The sequence below is a fragment of the Mirounga leonina genome, unplaced genomic scaffold, assembly GCF_011800145.1.
Source record: "Mirounga leonina isolate KUSES-001 unplaced genomic scaffold, KU_Mleo_1.0 Mir_118, whole genome shotgun sequence".
NCBI classification, from domain to species: Eukaryota; Metazoa; Chordata; class Mammalia; order Carnivora; family Phocidae; genus Mirounga; species Mirounga leonina.
The window spans coordinates 4700427-4716960 of NW_023270277.1; the positions used below are offsets into that span (position 1 = coordinate 4700427).

At 38.2% G+C, this 16534-nt stretch overlaps 1 protein-coding gene across 1 annotated transcript in view; it reads left to right on the forward strand.

The window, feature by feature from the left end:
- Positions 1-16016, forward strand: part of LOC118007349 (E3 ubiquitin-protein ligase RNF144A) — a 184252-nt gene extending 168236 nt beyond the window's left edge. Inside the window, exon 8 of the mRNA XM_035000392.1 lies at positions 15755-16016. Coding sequence (XP_034856283.1) covers positions 15755-15823 — 69 coding nt within the window. The 3' untranslated portion in view covers positions 15824-16016. The remainder of the gene's footprint in view (positions 1-15754) is intronic.
- Positions 16017-16534: the final 518 nt, after the last annotated feature.

The window sequence follows — 16534 nt, forward strand, 5'->3', positions numbered from 1 at the left end:
ATGCCTTTGATTTCTTTTTGTTGTCTGATTGCTGTGGCTAGGACTTCCAATACTATGTTGAATAGCAGTGGTGATAGTGGACATCCCTGCCGCGTTCCTGACCTTAGGGGGAAAGCTCTCAGTTTTTCCCCATTGAGAATGATATTCGCTGTAGGTTTTTCATAGATGGCTTTTATGATATTGAGGTATGTACCCTCTATCCCTATACTCTGAAGAGTTTTGATCAAGAAAGGATGCTGTACTTTGTCAAAAGCTTTTTCTGCAGCTATTGAGAGGATCATATGATTCTTGTTCTTTCTTTTGTTAATGTATTGTATCACATTGATTGATTTGCGGATGTTGAACCAACCTTGCAGCCCAGGGATAAATCCCACTTGGTCATGGTGAATAATCCTTTTAATGTACTGTTGGATCCTATTGGCTAGTATTTTGGTGAGAATTTTTGCATCCATGTTCATCAGGGATATTGGTCTGTAATTCTCCTTTTTGATGGGGTCTTTGTCTGGTTTTGGGATCAAGGTAATGCTGGCCTCATAAAATGAGTTTGGAAGTTTTCCTTCCATTTCTATTTTTTGGAACAGTTTCAGAAGAATAGGTATTAATTCTTCTTGAAATGTTTGGTAGAATTCCCCTGGGAAGCCATCTGGCCCTGGGCTTTTGTGTTTTGGGAGATTTTTGATGACTGCTTCAATTTCCTTAGTGGTTATAGGTCTGTTCAGGTTTTCTATTTCTTCCTGGTTCAGTTTTCGTAGTTGATACATCTCTAGGAATGCATCCATTTCTTCCAGGTTATCTAATTTGCTGGCATAGAGTTGCTCATAATATGTTCTTATAATTGTTTGTATTTCTTTGGTGTTGGTTGTGATCTCCCCTCTTTCATTCATGATTTTGTTGATTTGGGTCATTTCTCTTCTCTTTTTGATAAGTCTGGCCAGGGGTTTATCAATCTTGTTAATTCTTTCAAAGAACCAGCTCCTAGTTTCGTTGATCTGTTCTACTGTTCTTTTAGTTTCTATTTCATTGATTTCTGCTCTGATCTTTATTATTTCTCTTCTCCTGCTGGGTTTAGGCTTTATTTGTTGTTCTTTCTCCAGCTCCTTTAGGTGGAGGGTTAGGTTGTGTACTTGAGACCTTTCTTGTTTCTTGAGAAAGGCTTGTATTGCTATATACTTTCCTCTTAGGACTGCCTTTGCTGCATCCCAAAGATTTTGAATAGTTGTGTTTTCATTTTCATTGGTTTCCATGTATTTTTTTTAATTCTTCTTTAATTTCCTGGTTGACCCATTCATTCTTCAGTAGGATGCTCTTTAGCCTCCATGTATTTGAGTTCTTTCCAACTTTCCTCTTGTGATTGAGTTCTAGTTTCAAAGCATTGTGGTCTGAAAATAGGCAGGGAATGATCCCAATCTTTTGGTACCGGTTGAGACCTGATTTATGACCTAGGATGTGATCTATTCTGGGGAATGTTCCATGGGCACTAGAGAAGAATGTGTATTCCGTTGCTTTGGGATGGAATGTTCTGAATATGTCTGTGAAGTCCATTTGGTCCAGTGTGTCATTTAAAGTCTTTATTTCCTTGTTGATCTTTTGCTTAGATGATCTGTCCATTTCAGTGAGGGGGGTGTTAAAGTCCCCCACTATTATTGTATTGTTGTCGATGTGTTTCTTTGCTTTTGTTATTAATTGCCTTATATAATTGGCTGCTCCCATGTTAGGGGCATAGATATTTACAATTGTTAGATCTTCTTGTTGGATAGATCCTTTAAGTAGGATATAGTGTCCTTCCTCATCTCTTATTACAGTCTTTGGTTTAAAATCTAATTTGTCTGATATAAGGATTGCCACCCTAGCTTTCTTTTGGTGTCTATTAGCGTGGTAAATGGTTTTCCACCCCCTCACTTTCAATCTGGGGGTGTCTTTGGTTCTAAAATGAGTCTCTTGCAGACAGCATATTGATGGGTCTTGTTTTTTAATCCAGTCTGATAGCCTGTGTCTTTGGATTGGGGCATTTAGCCCATTTACATTCAGGGTAACTATTGAAAGATAGGAATTTAGTGCCATTGTATTGCCTGTAAGGTGACTGTTACCGTATATTGTCTGTGTTCCTTTCTGGTCTATGTTGCTTTGAGGCTCTCTCTTTGCTTAGAGGACCCCTTTCAAGATTTCCTGTAGGACTGGTTTTGTGTTTGCAAATTCCTTTAGTTTTTGTTAGTCCTGGAAGCTTTTTATCTCTCCTTCTATTTTCAATGACAGCCTAGCTGGATAGAGTATTCTTGGCTGCATATTTTTCTCATTTAGTGCTCTGAATATATCCTGCCAGTCCTTTCTGGCCTGCCAGGTCTCTGTGGATAGGTCTGTTGCCAATCTAATGTTTCTACCCTTGTAGGTTACATATCTCTTCTCCCCAGCTGCTTTCAGGATTTTCTCTTTGTCTATGAGACTCGTAAGTTTTACTATTAAATGTCGGGGAGTTGACCTATTTTTATTGATTTCGAGAGGGGTTCTCTGTGCTTCCTGGATTTTCATGCCTGTTGCCTTCCCCAAATTAGGGAAGTTCTCTGCTATAATTTGCTCCATTATACCTTCTGCCCCTCTCTCTCTTTCTTCTTCTTCTGGGATCCCAATTATTCTAATGTTGTTTCATCTTATGGTATCGCTTATCTCTCGAATTCTGCCCTCGTGATCCAGTAGTTGTTTATCTCTCTTTTTCTCAGCTTCTTTATTTTCCATCATTTCATCTTCTATATTACTGATTCTCTCTTCTGCCTCATTTATTCTAGCAGTTAGCGCCCCCATTTTTGATTGCACCTCATTAATAGGCTTTTTGATTTCTACTTGGTTGGATTTTAGTTCTTTTACTTCTCCAGAAAGGGTTTCTCTAATAACTTCCATATTTTTTTCAAGCCCAGCTAGTATCTTTAAAGTGATGATTCTGAACTCTAGATCTGACATCGTACTAATGTCTGTATTGAGTAGGTCCCTGGCAGTCGGTACTACCTCTTGTTCTTTTTGTTGAGGTGATTTTTTTCGTCTCGTCATTTTGTGCAGAGGAGAATAGATGAATGAGAGAACAAAATGCTAGCAGAGTAACAATGTCCCCAGAAAATATACTCTAAACAAATCAGAAAAGACCTGAAGCAGTGGAACAAGAAACGGAAAGAGAGAAAAAAGAAAAAGAAAAAAAAAGAAAAAGAAAAAGATAAAGATAAAAACAAAAACAAACAAAACAAAACAACAACAACAACAAAAAAACCAGAATGTGATCAAATATGATCAGGCTGGTATATAGATCAGTGCCACACACTAGATTTGGGGTGTATTTTGGCCTTTTAGAAGAAAGTGCCTCCGAAAATTTTAAAGAAAGAAAAACTTATATATGTACAAAAATAAGGGTTGATATGATGAAGGGATGGAATATGACTGTAAAGATGGAAATTATAAAAAATTTTATAAAAGGAATTGATAAGAAGCTGTTTGAAAAAAGAAAGAAGAGGATTTAAAAAAAGAAAAAAGAGAAAAAAAAGGGAGAGAATGTGATCAGGCAGGGGAATAATACACACCATATACTAGAGATTTAGGGTATATTTTAATCTGTTAGAAGAAATTGTCTCAAAATTTTAAAGAGAGAACAAATTATATATATAAGCCAAAAATATGGGTAACTACTATGAAGGGATAGAATATGACTCTAAAAATGAAAAATAAAAATGTTTTTTTTTAAAAAGGGGATTGATAAGATGTTGGTTGAAAAAGGGAAAAAGAAAAATTCAAAAAGAAAAAAAAGACAGTTAAAAAAAATTAACTTTGAAAGACTAAAGAATCATGGTAAAAAAAGCCGTGAATTCTATGTGCAGTAGTCCCCTAGCGCTGGAGTTCTGCCGTTCTCATTGATCGGTCAACTTGGTCTTGGCCGGCCGTTCTGGCTGATCTTCTGGGGAGGGGCCTGTTGCCGTGGTTTCCAAACGTCTCTGCCGGAGGCGGAAGTGCCCCGCCCTTGCCCCCTCCCGGCTAAGTCATCTGCTCGGGTTTGCTCTCCGGGACTTTTGTTCCCTGTGAACTTTCCGTCCAGTTTTGGCGGCCGAGAGTGAAAATGGCGGCCTCCGAATCTCCGCCCGGAGGAGCCGAGAACTCGGGGCCCCGCTCCTCAGTGAGCCCCCAGAGAAAAGCCGCCAGTCCCTCCCGGCTCCCCGGTCTCCGGCCGCACCCCGTGCTCGCCCGGCCTGTGACCGCGCGCCTCTCTCTCTGGCCCCCGACCCCGGGTGGAGTCTCCAAACCCAGCAGATCCCTGCGGTGCCCTCCCGCGCGGCTCCTCCCGGGGGAGGAAGGTGAGTCTCCCCGGATCTGCCGCTTGTGGGGTCCCTGCTGGAGGAGCAGTGGCCCGACTGGGCCGCGGATCACGGTCAATGGCCACCCCGAGCTGAGAGCCCGCGCCTGGGCTCCGCCTCTGCAGCCGGCTTCCCTGCTCCGATCCCTGGGAGCTCTGCCGCCCTCAGGCACCCCCGGTCTTTCTGTGACCCCGAGGGTCCTGAGACCACACTGTCCCGGAGGGTTCCACCCCCCGCTTAGCCACCAGAGTGACGTCCCTCGGCGGAGCAGACTTTTAAAAGTTCCGATTTTGTGCTCCGCGGCTCTATCACTTGCCAGAAGCGCCGACGGAGGCCCCTCCCCCGCCGTCTATCCCCCGAATATCGCCTCGGATTCACTTCTCCGCACGTCCTACCTTCCAGAAAGTGGTCGCTTTTCTGTTCAGAGAGTTGTTGCTCTTCTTTTCTTCGATCTCCTGTTGGGTTTGTAGGTGCTCAGAATGGTTTGATCCCTATCCAGCTGAATTCCCGAGAGGAGACGAAATCCAGGTCTCCTACTCCTCCGCCATCTTTATAAATCATTTTTTAATTGCATCAGTACTCCCTTAGAAAATCCCTAAGGGAGGACCCAGAGGTGTGAGTGTGCAACGGGAAACCTAGAGAAGCAGAGAAGTACAGTAAGCTGTCACCTGGAGGACATTTGCTAATGGTAATTAAGAGATTCAGTGTTCAAGGCTGCACCAAGCACAAGGCCACACAAAGGCAAAGTCCCAGCCATTATGGGAGACCCAATAAATCTCCTACCTTGCCTGTCCCTTTACATGACCTCACTTTAGCGTAAGAGTAACAAGAATATACTCACTCTCCACCCAGTTAACTACAATAAAAACCACCTGTCTCAAGCCTTTGTTCTAGGTTGAAGGTAAAAGAAATCTTCCCTGAGAATTCAAAACCACAAGCCAAGCATCACACAGGTGTAGAGATTGAATTCACAGTCCTTGTGTAGTCTGAAAAATGTCAGCCAGGGTGGAGGGTCTCCAGGCACCTGATAAAAGCAAATACAGTTCCTCTCTGAAGGAGCTTACCTTGTTAGAAAGGTAGATCCTCGGGAGCCACTCCAAATCTACTCAGTTAAAAATCCGTAAACATATGTGCACACTGAAATCCTGCAGATAACGTTCCAGAGCAGGAACTCAACAGTGAATCATAAAACACACAAGGAATCAAGGCACTATGAGCAAGTGTGAGCGGAAACAATAAACGATAGACTCATACCACAAAGATGTCAGATATCACCATCATCAGACAACAAATGTCTGAGAACATTGCTTCTGAAAACTTAGGAGTCATCTGGTAATATTTTGATTTGGTAAATGAAATTCCAGCTCTGACGCTGGATGGGCCCTGAGAAGGAGGGCCTCAGCTTTGCACAAGAAAGAATTCAGGAGCAAGCCATTTAGAGAAAGGGACAAAGATTTATTAAGTATAGAAGTAAGAAAGGAGCTACTTCACAAAGCAGTGGTCTCTCCTTCCTGGTGGAGAAGATGACCTCCCCCCTTACCTCGAATGAAGGATTTTATAGGTTTTTAAAATTAGCTAACCATAGGAAGGGGGCTTCCTCTTTAACTTTGGGTTTATCACTTATATTGGGCAGTTAGTTTTTCCATTCTCTTAAGGTTGTGGAGTTACCCACAGGGAGCAATTGTAACAATGTCCAGCCTTTGTGGCTTTTACTGCCTGAGGGAGTGGGGTCTATTGGTCTTCCATGAGCTGGACCTTGTGACTCTTTTTATGACCTGTTGACTTTTAGGTTAAGGGTCAGCCTCAAACCAAGATGGCTTTACTCTGGTCAGCTTGTCTCCTGAGTCTCCCTTCCCTCCTGCCTCGACTCCATAAGTCTGAGTTGGTCTTGATATTTTGCATTTCTAAAAAACTCCCGGGAGTTGCCACTGCTGCTGATCTGTGGACCACACATTACAGTAAAGTTTTGATATCATATTTAATATGCTTTATTAGTTTTCTATTGTTACTATAGAGAAGTACCACAATTTGGGGTCTGGAAACAACACAAGTTTGTTATCTCACAGCTCTGTGGTTAGAAGTCTGAGCTGGCTCAGCTGAGTTCTTGGATCCAGGTTTCAGGAATCCAGAATTAAGGTGTGAGCTGGCCAGGCCTTCATGAAAAGTCTTTGGGGAGAACCCACTGCCAAGCTCATTCATGTTGTTGGCAGAATCTTGTTCTTTGCCATTGTAAAATTAGGGCCCATTTTCTTCCCAGCTGCTATGTGGGGGCTACCATTTATGCCAAGAGGCCCCTTTTTGGTCATCTTATGGATGCACCCACATCTCAGAGCCAGCAAAGTTATGTTGAATTTTTCTCGCACTTGGCATTGCTGATTTTCTCTCTGCCACATATTTTTTGGCTTCCTCCAGAACAAGTTACCTTTGAAGGCCTCCCATGATTCGATCCAGTCCTTCTGGGTAATCTAAGCTAATCTCCCTATCTTAAAGTCAGTTATATCTGCAAAGTCACTTGTACCATTTAGAGCAATATATTTGTAAATTCCAGGGATTAGGGCATGAACATCTGGGTGGGGGCATGTCTACATTATATGTATTAAGGGATATTAGGAAAGCTTGGTAATATTTTCAAAAACAAGAGTGAAAAGTAATTAAGAAGGTTGATTAGAGAAATAAGTGAAGTATTGGAAAGAGTAGACGGAAGATTGGACGTTGTGGAAGAACAGTGACATCACATGGAATGTGGTGGAGAGAGAGAAATGGGTGTCACAGACAAAGTAAAGTTAACGCACATGCAGAAGACATGAAAATTATTAATTTGTGCCAAACTGGACTTCCTGAAGAGATAATAGTGATAACGACAAATGAAGAGCTATCGAAGGATATAATGGAGTAAACATTTCCAGAATTGGTAAAAGAAGTCAGTCCTTAGATCCAAAAATCTCAGTAAATCCCAAATAGTTTGAGTAAAAAAAACCTTTACATAGATACAAAACAATGACACTGGGAAAAACAAAAACAAAGACCAAGAAAAGATGTTTAGAACAAAAACAAGATTACATTTACAAATATGATACTTTGATTTATACCTGACTCCTCAAAGCCACAATAGAAGCTGCAAAAACAAGATATTCAATCTATTGAAGGAACATGCATGACAAGGTAAAATTTTACATATATATGTCATACATATAATATATATAGCCTATATATAATATATAAGTGCAATTATTATAAGTTTTACATATAATTATTAAATTTAATTATGAATTGTATTTATTATAGGCCATATTTATAAGTTATATAATTATATGGTATTATATTACTATGCTATATTATGTAATTTATAACATAATATAATATTTATATTATGTATCATATTTATAATATAATTTATAATATTTCTGGAGGATGGACTTTGGGAAGAAGGAAAGCTGTCACCAATGGGAGGTCTGAGAATCATAAAGGATTAAGCAAACAGAGTAAAAAATATGCAGAAGAATTGAAACAATCATAAAATTAATCCTAGAGTAATAAGGCAGTACGTGATGTTAAAGACACAAGAATAAAACTAAAATCAGTGACAATGGTAGCTTAGAAGTCAGGAGGTAGGCAATAGAAAGCAAGTGTTTTAAGATCTCGGTATTGCTAATGGGGAAGGTAAAGTTATCTATTGTATTTCAGGTGCCGAGGGATTAGTGTATATTAAATTTTCTGTGATAACCACTGAAGAATGACAGAGTTCATAAACTCCAAAGTTATGGAGGAGACAAATGACAAAATGAATACTTAATCAATTAAAAGTAAGGTGATGTGAATCAATATAGAGCACACAACCAGGTAACAGAAACAAGTACATGCATATATGTGTGTAATAATAATATATTTATAAATGATCTAAAATATCCAGTTAAAAGAGACAATCAGACTTGGTTAAAATAGTGCTTCTATATAGATATATGTACTATTTATAAGGAACACGTCTGAAACAAAGCAATACAGAGAGAGGCAAATACTAACCCAAATAAAGCTATGATGGATGTACTAATATCAGACGCATTAGACTTCAAGGTAGAGTGAAAGACTTTAAGGCATGAGAAAGAAGGGCAATCTACAGTTGACTCTTGAACACTATGGGTTTGAACTACGCAGGTCCACTGACACGTGGATTTTTGGTGGTTTTTTTTTGATAAATACAGTATAGTGCTATACATATATTTTCTCTTTCTTATGATTCTCCTAAAAACATTTTCTTCTCTCAAGCTTACTTTATTATAAGAATAAAGTATATAATACATATAATGTACAAAATATGTGTTAATCTACTACTTATGTTATTGGTAAGGCTTCCAGTTAACAGTAGGCTACTAGTAGTTAAGTTATGGGGGAGTCAAAAGTTGTATGTGGATTTTTGACTGCATGGGGGTTGGCACCCTTAACCTCTGCATTGTTCAAGGGCCAACTCTACTTAAATCTACCATGAAAATATAAAATTATAAAACATATAAAAATTCTGAAATTTATATGGCATAGTAAATGGCAAAAAATAAAAATCCAAGGAACTAAAGAAGAACACCTTTGCAATGCTAGGGTATGGGGAATGAGGGGTGGCTTCCTTATGAGATATTGAGACTTCTAATGCTACAGTATTTAGGAGGCCAAGGGAGTAGGCATTGCATCAATGATAGACCAATTAACCAGAGAGAGGGAACAGAGAACCTTTAATGAGCACTTAATTATAGAAACCTGATTTACAGCAGCGCGACTGTTGCAGATTCATAGGGAAAGTGGACATAACTATACAACTCTAAAAGATAATAGAGGATAATATATTTACCATAGTAAGGTATAATTTTTAACAAGACATAAAAAGAGAAAAACAAAAAAAAAGCAAAATTATAACTTTCTAAAATTAAGAATCTCTTTTCAGCTAAATGTACATCAGGGAAAGAGATTATGATTGTTTAAAAACTGGAAGATATTTTCAAACATAAAATTGAGAAAGGGTCAATATGTAGAATGTATACACACACAATTGCTACATACCCATATGAAAAAAAGGAACAATCTACTAAAAAAAAAGGAGACAAAATTTGAATAGGCACTTGACAGAAAAAGAAATTCAAATGACCAATAATATTGGGACTTCATCAAGATAAAAAGCTTTTACACAGCAAAGAAAATGGTCAATAAAACTAAAAGGCAACTTACGGAATGGGAGAAGATATTTGCAAAAGTCTTATCAGATAAAGGGTAGTATCCAAAATCTATAAGAACTTACCAAACTCAACATCCAAAACCCAAAAAATCCAGTTAAGAAATGGGCAGAAGACATGAACAGACATTTCACCGAAGACGTACATGTGGACAATACATGAAAAATGCTCAACATCACTTGGCATTAGGGAAATTCAAATCAAAACCACAGTGAGATACCACCTCACATTGGTCAGAGTGGCTAAAATTAACAACTCAGGAAACAACAGATATTAGTGAGGGTGTGAAAAAGGGGAACCCTCTTACACTGTTGGTGGGAATGCAAACTGGTGCAGCTGCTCTGGAAAACAGCATGGAGGTTCCTCAAAAATTTAAAAATAGAGCTACCCTATGACCCAGCAATTGTACTACTAGGTATTTATCCAAAAGATACAAACATAGTGATTCGAAGGGGCACATGCACCCCAATGTTTATAGCAGCAATGTCCACAATAGCTAAAATATGGAAAGATTCCAGATGTCCATGGACAGATGAATGGATAAAGAAGATGTGATATATATATATATATAATAGAATATTACTCAGCCATTAAAAAGAATGAAATCTTGCCATTTGCCATGATGTGAATGGAACTAGAGTATATTATGCTAAGCAAAATAAGTCACTCAGAAGAGGACAAATACCATATGATTTCACTTATATGTGGAATTTAAGAAACAGAACAGATGAACATAGGGGAAGGGAAGGAAAAATAAAATAAGATGAAAACAGAAAGGGAGGCAAACCATAAGAGACTCTTAACTATGGAAAACAAACTGAGGGTTGCTGGAGGGGAGGGGAGGTAGGTCGTGGGAAGGGATAACTAGGTTATGGGCAGTAGGGAAGGCACTTGAAGTGAGGAGCACTGGGTGTTGTATATAAATGATCAATCACTGGATTCTACCTCTGAAGCTAGTAATACAGTATATGTTAATTAATTTGAATTTAAATAAAAAAAATTAAAATGCTTAGTTCCATTATTCAGGGAAATGAAAATTAAATACACAAAGTCATTGGGCTTGCAAGATTGGCAACAATTTTAAAGACTGACGATATCAAGCGTTGACAAAATGTCAAATAATTGGATCATTTGCATACTGCTAATGGTGTTCTAAATTGGTTAAACCATTTTGGGAAAAATTAACATTATCTAGAGTAGTTGGAGATGAAACTAACCTATGACCCAGCAGTGGTACACCTGGATGTATGCCTTAACAAAAGAGATAAATTGATACACTTTGTGAAAAATACAAGAACCGACAAAACATTGAAAACAACACAAATGTCCTAAAGAAGAACAGATACATGCATTTGGGGGGTATTCATAAAGTTGAATATTTGGCAGCAATGGAAATGAATTTTAGCTATACTCAAAAAATTAATGAATCTTAGGATCAAAATTTTAAATAAAAGGCAAGTTGCTAAAGAATATATGAAAGAAAATGTTATATAAGTAAGCATCATTTCTTAGGAATAAAAATGAATGTGGCAAAATTGTAAAAAAACACAAGAGATGATTCATCCTCATGTTACCTTTCAGTCACTTGCATTCCTCCCTATATTTGTGCTTCATTTTGCAATTATTATTTTTTTCATCTGGAAGAATTTCCTTTAGTAATTTTTGTAGTATCATTCTGCTGACCACAAATTCTTTGCATCTGTTTGTCAGAAAATGACTTTATTTCCAATGTTTATTTTGCCTTTATTTTTGAGGCCTGTGTTTGTTGTTATATTTAGAGGCTTCCCCCCCTTTTCTGTACTTTAAAGATGCAATTCTATTACATTTTGGTTTCCAGTTTGCCATTGAAAAGGTCTACTGCTGCTCCCTTGAATGTAGTAAAATAGTTTTCTCTAGCTGTTTTTTTTTTTTAAGATTTTATTTATTTGAGGGGGAGGGGCAGAGGGAGAGGGAACGAAGCAGACTCCCCACGGAGTGCAGAGTCCTATGCAGGACTCGATCCCATGACCTGAGATCATGGCCTGAGCTGAAATCAAGAGTCAGATGCTTAACTGACTGAGCCCCCCAGGCGCCCCAAGGTTGTCATATATTTAAACATGCCTTCATATAGGCTAAGTGTATATATGTCAATATGTAAATAGTAACTGGACTCAGGTTGTCCTCTCAAGTAAATTACGTGATTTGATAGTACAGGGTGTGGTTGAATTTTAATTTAAACTTGAATCCCTGCTTGTTTCATAAGGTATTGTGTAAAAGATGAAATTATGATACATTGTTGAAAAGAAAGAAGGTTATTTGTCCGTGAGATGTTACAGACTTACATATCATATGGCCATAGGAGACAATCCAGTAACAAACAATGAATATTGGAAAATATACTGCAAAAGCACACAAATTTTGAAGCGTGGTAAGACTGATGTGCTTTGTATTGGGAATATCACACAGGTAGGTCATTTTTGACTGGCAAACCCTTGCAGTTGAATTGGAAGAGAAGTTGCTTGACTTTGAAAAAGTAAGATTATTTTAACCAAATAGTAAATACAAACAGGACCCCGTTATTCTCAATATTCAAAATTATGTTATGGGTGGATGTTACAGAGGCTCGGGGGTTACTGTCCCCTCACAGAACAATAAAAACACACTGTATCATTGTAACTGTCTAGGAAGCAACCTAGGACCATTAAGGATTTGGAAGACTGTTTGGACAGAAGTTTCATAGGCTTATGAAATCCCCATTTTGAGTGCAATTCTGAAGGAGAAATGAGAATGTTATCCGAATCTTTTAGCTCTCGTAAAACAGCCTGTTCTAATCTCCCTTCGGTATCTCTGCCCACCCTCCGTGTTCCTGATGCAGGTATATCATCTCTAGTCCAGACACTGAATTCTGTGGTTTCTTAAGACTCAGTCCCAATCCCTCCCAATCTTTAACTTTTCCTTAGGAACTTTCATCTGTATCTCCAGCTTTATTACCACCCAGCACAGACCATGTTGAATCATGTATTATGCCCAGATTTCTCCTCTGTGCATCATTCCATATATCCAAATGACAACTTGATGTCTCCATCTGGTATTTCAAAGGCAGCTCAAGTTCAACATTTACAAATTTGATTTTGTGATATGTTTACTTCAAACCCTATCAACTGCTCTGTGGAATGGCAAGTGTATCTATTGTCTTATAAAAACCAGAATCCCACACATCAAGAGGCAATCCAGCCTATGGACTGTTTTGTATGTCCCATCAGCTAAAACTGGTCTGAACATTTTTTAATGGTTATTTAAAAAAATAAAAAGCAGAATAAAATAAAACAAGAAGAATATGGAGCGGAGTTCATGTGTGGCCTCCAAAGCCTCATATGTGAAAAAGCTTAGGATCCTGATTTAGAGTGACATTTGACACTTGCTGTTCATTCATGTACCATATCCAACTCACAGAATTTTATTGATTTGCCTTATGAGTGTTCCAGGAATCTTTTCAGTTCTGTTAATCATCACTGTGCCACTACAGTTGGGAATCTGATGATCTCTTCCCTAAACTATCACAGTAGGACCCTAATTATGGGTTGTTTCCCTGAGTCCACTCTAAGAGAGAGGATCTATTGTCCTTCGTCTGCTAAAAATCATTCAGTGGCTTTGCATTGGTCCTCAAGTAAAGACCAAATCCACAGTGCGGTTTATAGGACACACTAAGGCCACTACTATTTTCTGTGTTCCAGCCACATTGGCATTATTTCAATTACCAAAACATGTCCTCCTTCCTGCCACAGGACCTTTGGGCGGATGCTCTCCCTATGTCTGGAACATCCTTCACTCCTCACCCCCTTCTCCCATGAAATGGTACTTTCACTTCAAATTTCCCTTTTGTTCAACAGTCTACATCTAACCTCTCTGATCAGACTCATTATTATTCTTATATATTTTCTTTTGTAGTACTTATAACAGATGCAGTTATATATTTATTTGTTTGATTCATGGTTTAATTCTTTATTTCTTGCTTTTATTTTTAAAATTTACTTATAGTAAAATTAACTCTTTGATGTGTAATTCTATGAGTTTTGACAGATGCTTAGAACTATGTAGCCATAACTGGAATAAAGTTACAGAAGGGTTCCACTACCCAAAATAGTCTAATGCTGCCCCTCCCAACCCATACTTCAACCCTGAAAACCACCAGTCTGTTCCCTAAACCTATCATTTTGCCTTTTCCAGAGAGTCACTTAAGTAGAGTAATATAGTATATATCATTTTGAGTCTCATTTCCTTCAGTTATCATAATGCATTTGAAATGTAACCTTATTACTGTATGTGTCAATAATTTGTTCATTTCTATTGATGAGTAGCATCTAAGTGCTATATTTTATTTGTCCACTCACATTAAAAGTTATTTGTATTATTTCCATGTTTGGTGATTATTGATAAAACCTCTGTAAACTTTTCATATAGATTCACCATTGTTTGTTTTTATTTACTGAGGTCTTCTCTGATTTCTTTCATCATTGTTTTATACTTTTCAACCTAGAGTAGCTGTCCATGTATTGTCATTTATTTTAGTGCTGTTGAAAATCATATTTAATTTTTTTATTTCTGGTGTCTATTACAAAAGGACAATTAACTTTTGTGTTCAGATCTTTTTCCCTGCAACTATTTTAAACTCACTCATTAGTTCAGAGACTATTTTTGTAGGTTTTCTGGTATTTTCATTTTTATTTATTTTATTTTATTTATTTTTCTTAAAGATTTTATTTATTTATTTGACAGAGAGAGACACAGGGGGAGGGGAGAGGGAGAAGCAGGCTTCCCGCGGAGCAGGGAGCCCGATGTGGGGCTCGATCCCAGGACCCCGAGATCATGACCTGAGCCAAAGGCAGATGCTTAAAGACTGAGGCACCCAGGCGCCCGGTTTTGTGGTATTTTTAATCATGTTGCCTTCTAAAAGAGACAGTCTCTTTCTTCCTTTTCAGGCTACAGACTTTTCCCTTTTGTTCTCTTGCTGTCTAGATTATCCAGCAAGATGCTGACTGGGAGTAATGGGAGTGGTCATCCTTGCCTTGTTCCTCATCTTAGGGGGGAAAGTATAAAATCTTTCACAATTAAGTATTAGCTATAAGTAGTTTATAGAAGCCCTTTTCCAAGTTAGGGAAGTTCCATTTTATACCTAGTTTGCTGATATTTTGCATCATGAATAGATGTTGAATTTCGTCCAAGACTTTTTATGCATCAGTTGAAATGGTCATGTGATACTTGTTTTTTTTTTTTTTTTAAGATTTTATTTATTTATTTTAGAGAGAGAGAGAATGAAAGAGAGAGAGTGTATGAGTGGGGAGAGGGACAAGCATACTCCACACTGAGTGCAGAGCCTGATGTGGGGCTCGATCCCACACCCCGGGACCACGACCTGAGCTGCAATCAGGAGACAACCGCTCAACCAACTGAGATACTCAGGTGCCCCATGATACTTCTTTAGTCTGTTAATATGGTGAATTACATTGATTTTTTTTTAGTGTCCTGTCAGCCTTGCATTCCAGACCAACCCATCTTGGTCATGATGTATTATCCTTTGTATATATTGCTGGCTTCATATATATTGCTTCATATATATTGCTATATATATATTATCCTTTGTATATATTGCTGGCTTCATATATATTGCTAATTTTTATTTAATAGTTTTTGTGTCTGGGTTCATGAGAGATTTTCATAATATTCTTGTAATTTCTTTGTCTGGATTTGATATTAGGCAACGATGATCTCATGAAATAAGATGGGAAGAATTTCCTCCTCTGCCTTTTAGGAAAGAATTATAAAACTGATAGAATTTTCTTTGTTAAATATTTGATAGAACTTTCTAGTGAAACCATCTGGACCTTTTTTGTTGAAAGGTTTTTTAGCTACAGATTCAAATTATTTATTTGATACAGGAAGAATCATATTTAACTATTTCTTCAGAGAAGTTTGGTAATTTGTGACTTTCAAAGAATTGTTCCATTTTACAGAAGCTGTTGAATTCATGTGCACAGAGCTGCTCATGGAATTCTATTATTATCCTTTTAGATCTTATGTGTCTGTAGTCCTATTTCCTCTTCCATTCTTGAATCACACCATTTATGTCTTCTCTTTTCTCATGGGCAGTCGGATAGCACTTTATCAATTTTATTGAACTTTTCAGAGAACACGCTTCTCATTTTATTGATTTTTTTTTCTCTATTGTTTTCACAGTTGGTGATTGCTGCTGAGTTCTGCAGTTCATTCACCCTTGGGGAGACAAGGGAGGAAAAACATCTATGAAACTTACTCTGGCTGTGAGTTGTTATTCAACTTTTCACTTCAGCTCTCGATCTACCTGATATTGTTTACTTGTCAGAGACCTCAAGGAGCTTTTTGTATTCTGTGCAGAGTTTTCAGCAGTAATCAGTGGGAGAGCTAGGTCGTAGTGAGCTTACTTCCTTGTGGCTGGCTGTGGAAATCTGTGTGTGGTGGTAATTCCTCTCTCCTCTGTACTGTGAGTCCACTGATGTCAGAAAGTTGAAAAAGAAAAGAAGGCTGCCTTTTTTATTCCTTATTAGTCCATCCTCTGTGTCTGGCAAAGCACCTGATACATTAATATATGGCATTGTATGTTGTGAAGTTCCTCCTTTTCAACGTACCTTCATGCAGTATCCCTGGTTTCCCATTAAGGTTATTATTGCATTGATTTTACACCTTATAAGATGGAATCTTAGGATCAAGGATGCATTTGTTTTCTATTTACTGTGTAACAAATTATTACCAACATAGTATCTCATAATACACGTACATATTATCTCACAGCTTCTGTGGGTAAGGAGTTCAGGCGTGGCTTAGTGGGGCGACCTGCACCAGGCTGTGACCAAGTTTTCAGCTGGGCTGTGTTCTCAACTGGAGGTTCGTTAGGGAGAAGCCATCTCCATACCCATTCCGGTTGTTGGCAGAGTTTGTTTGCTCACGGTTGTATCATGGAGGCCCTCAGTGGCTCACTGG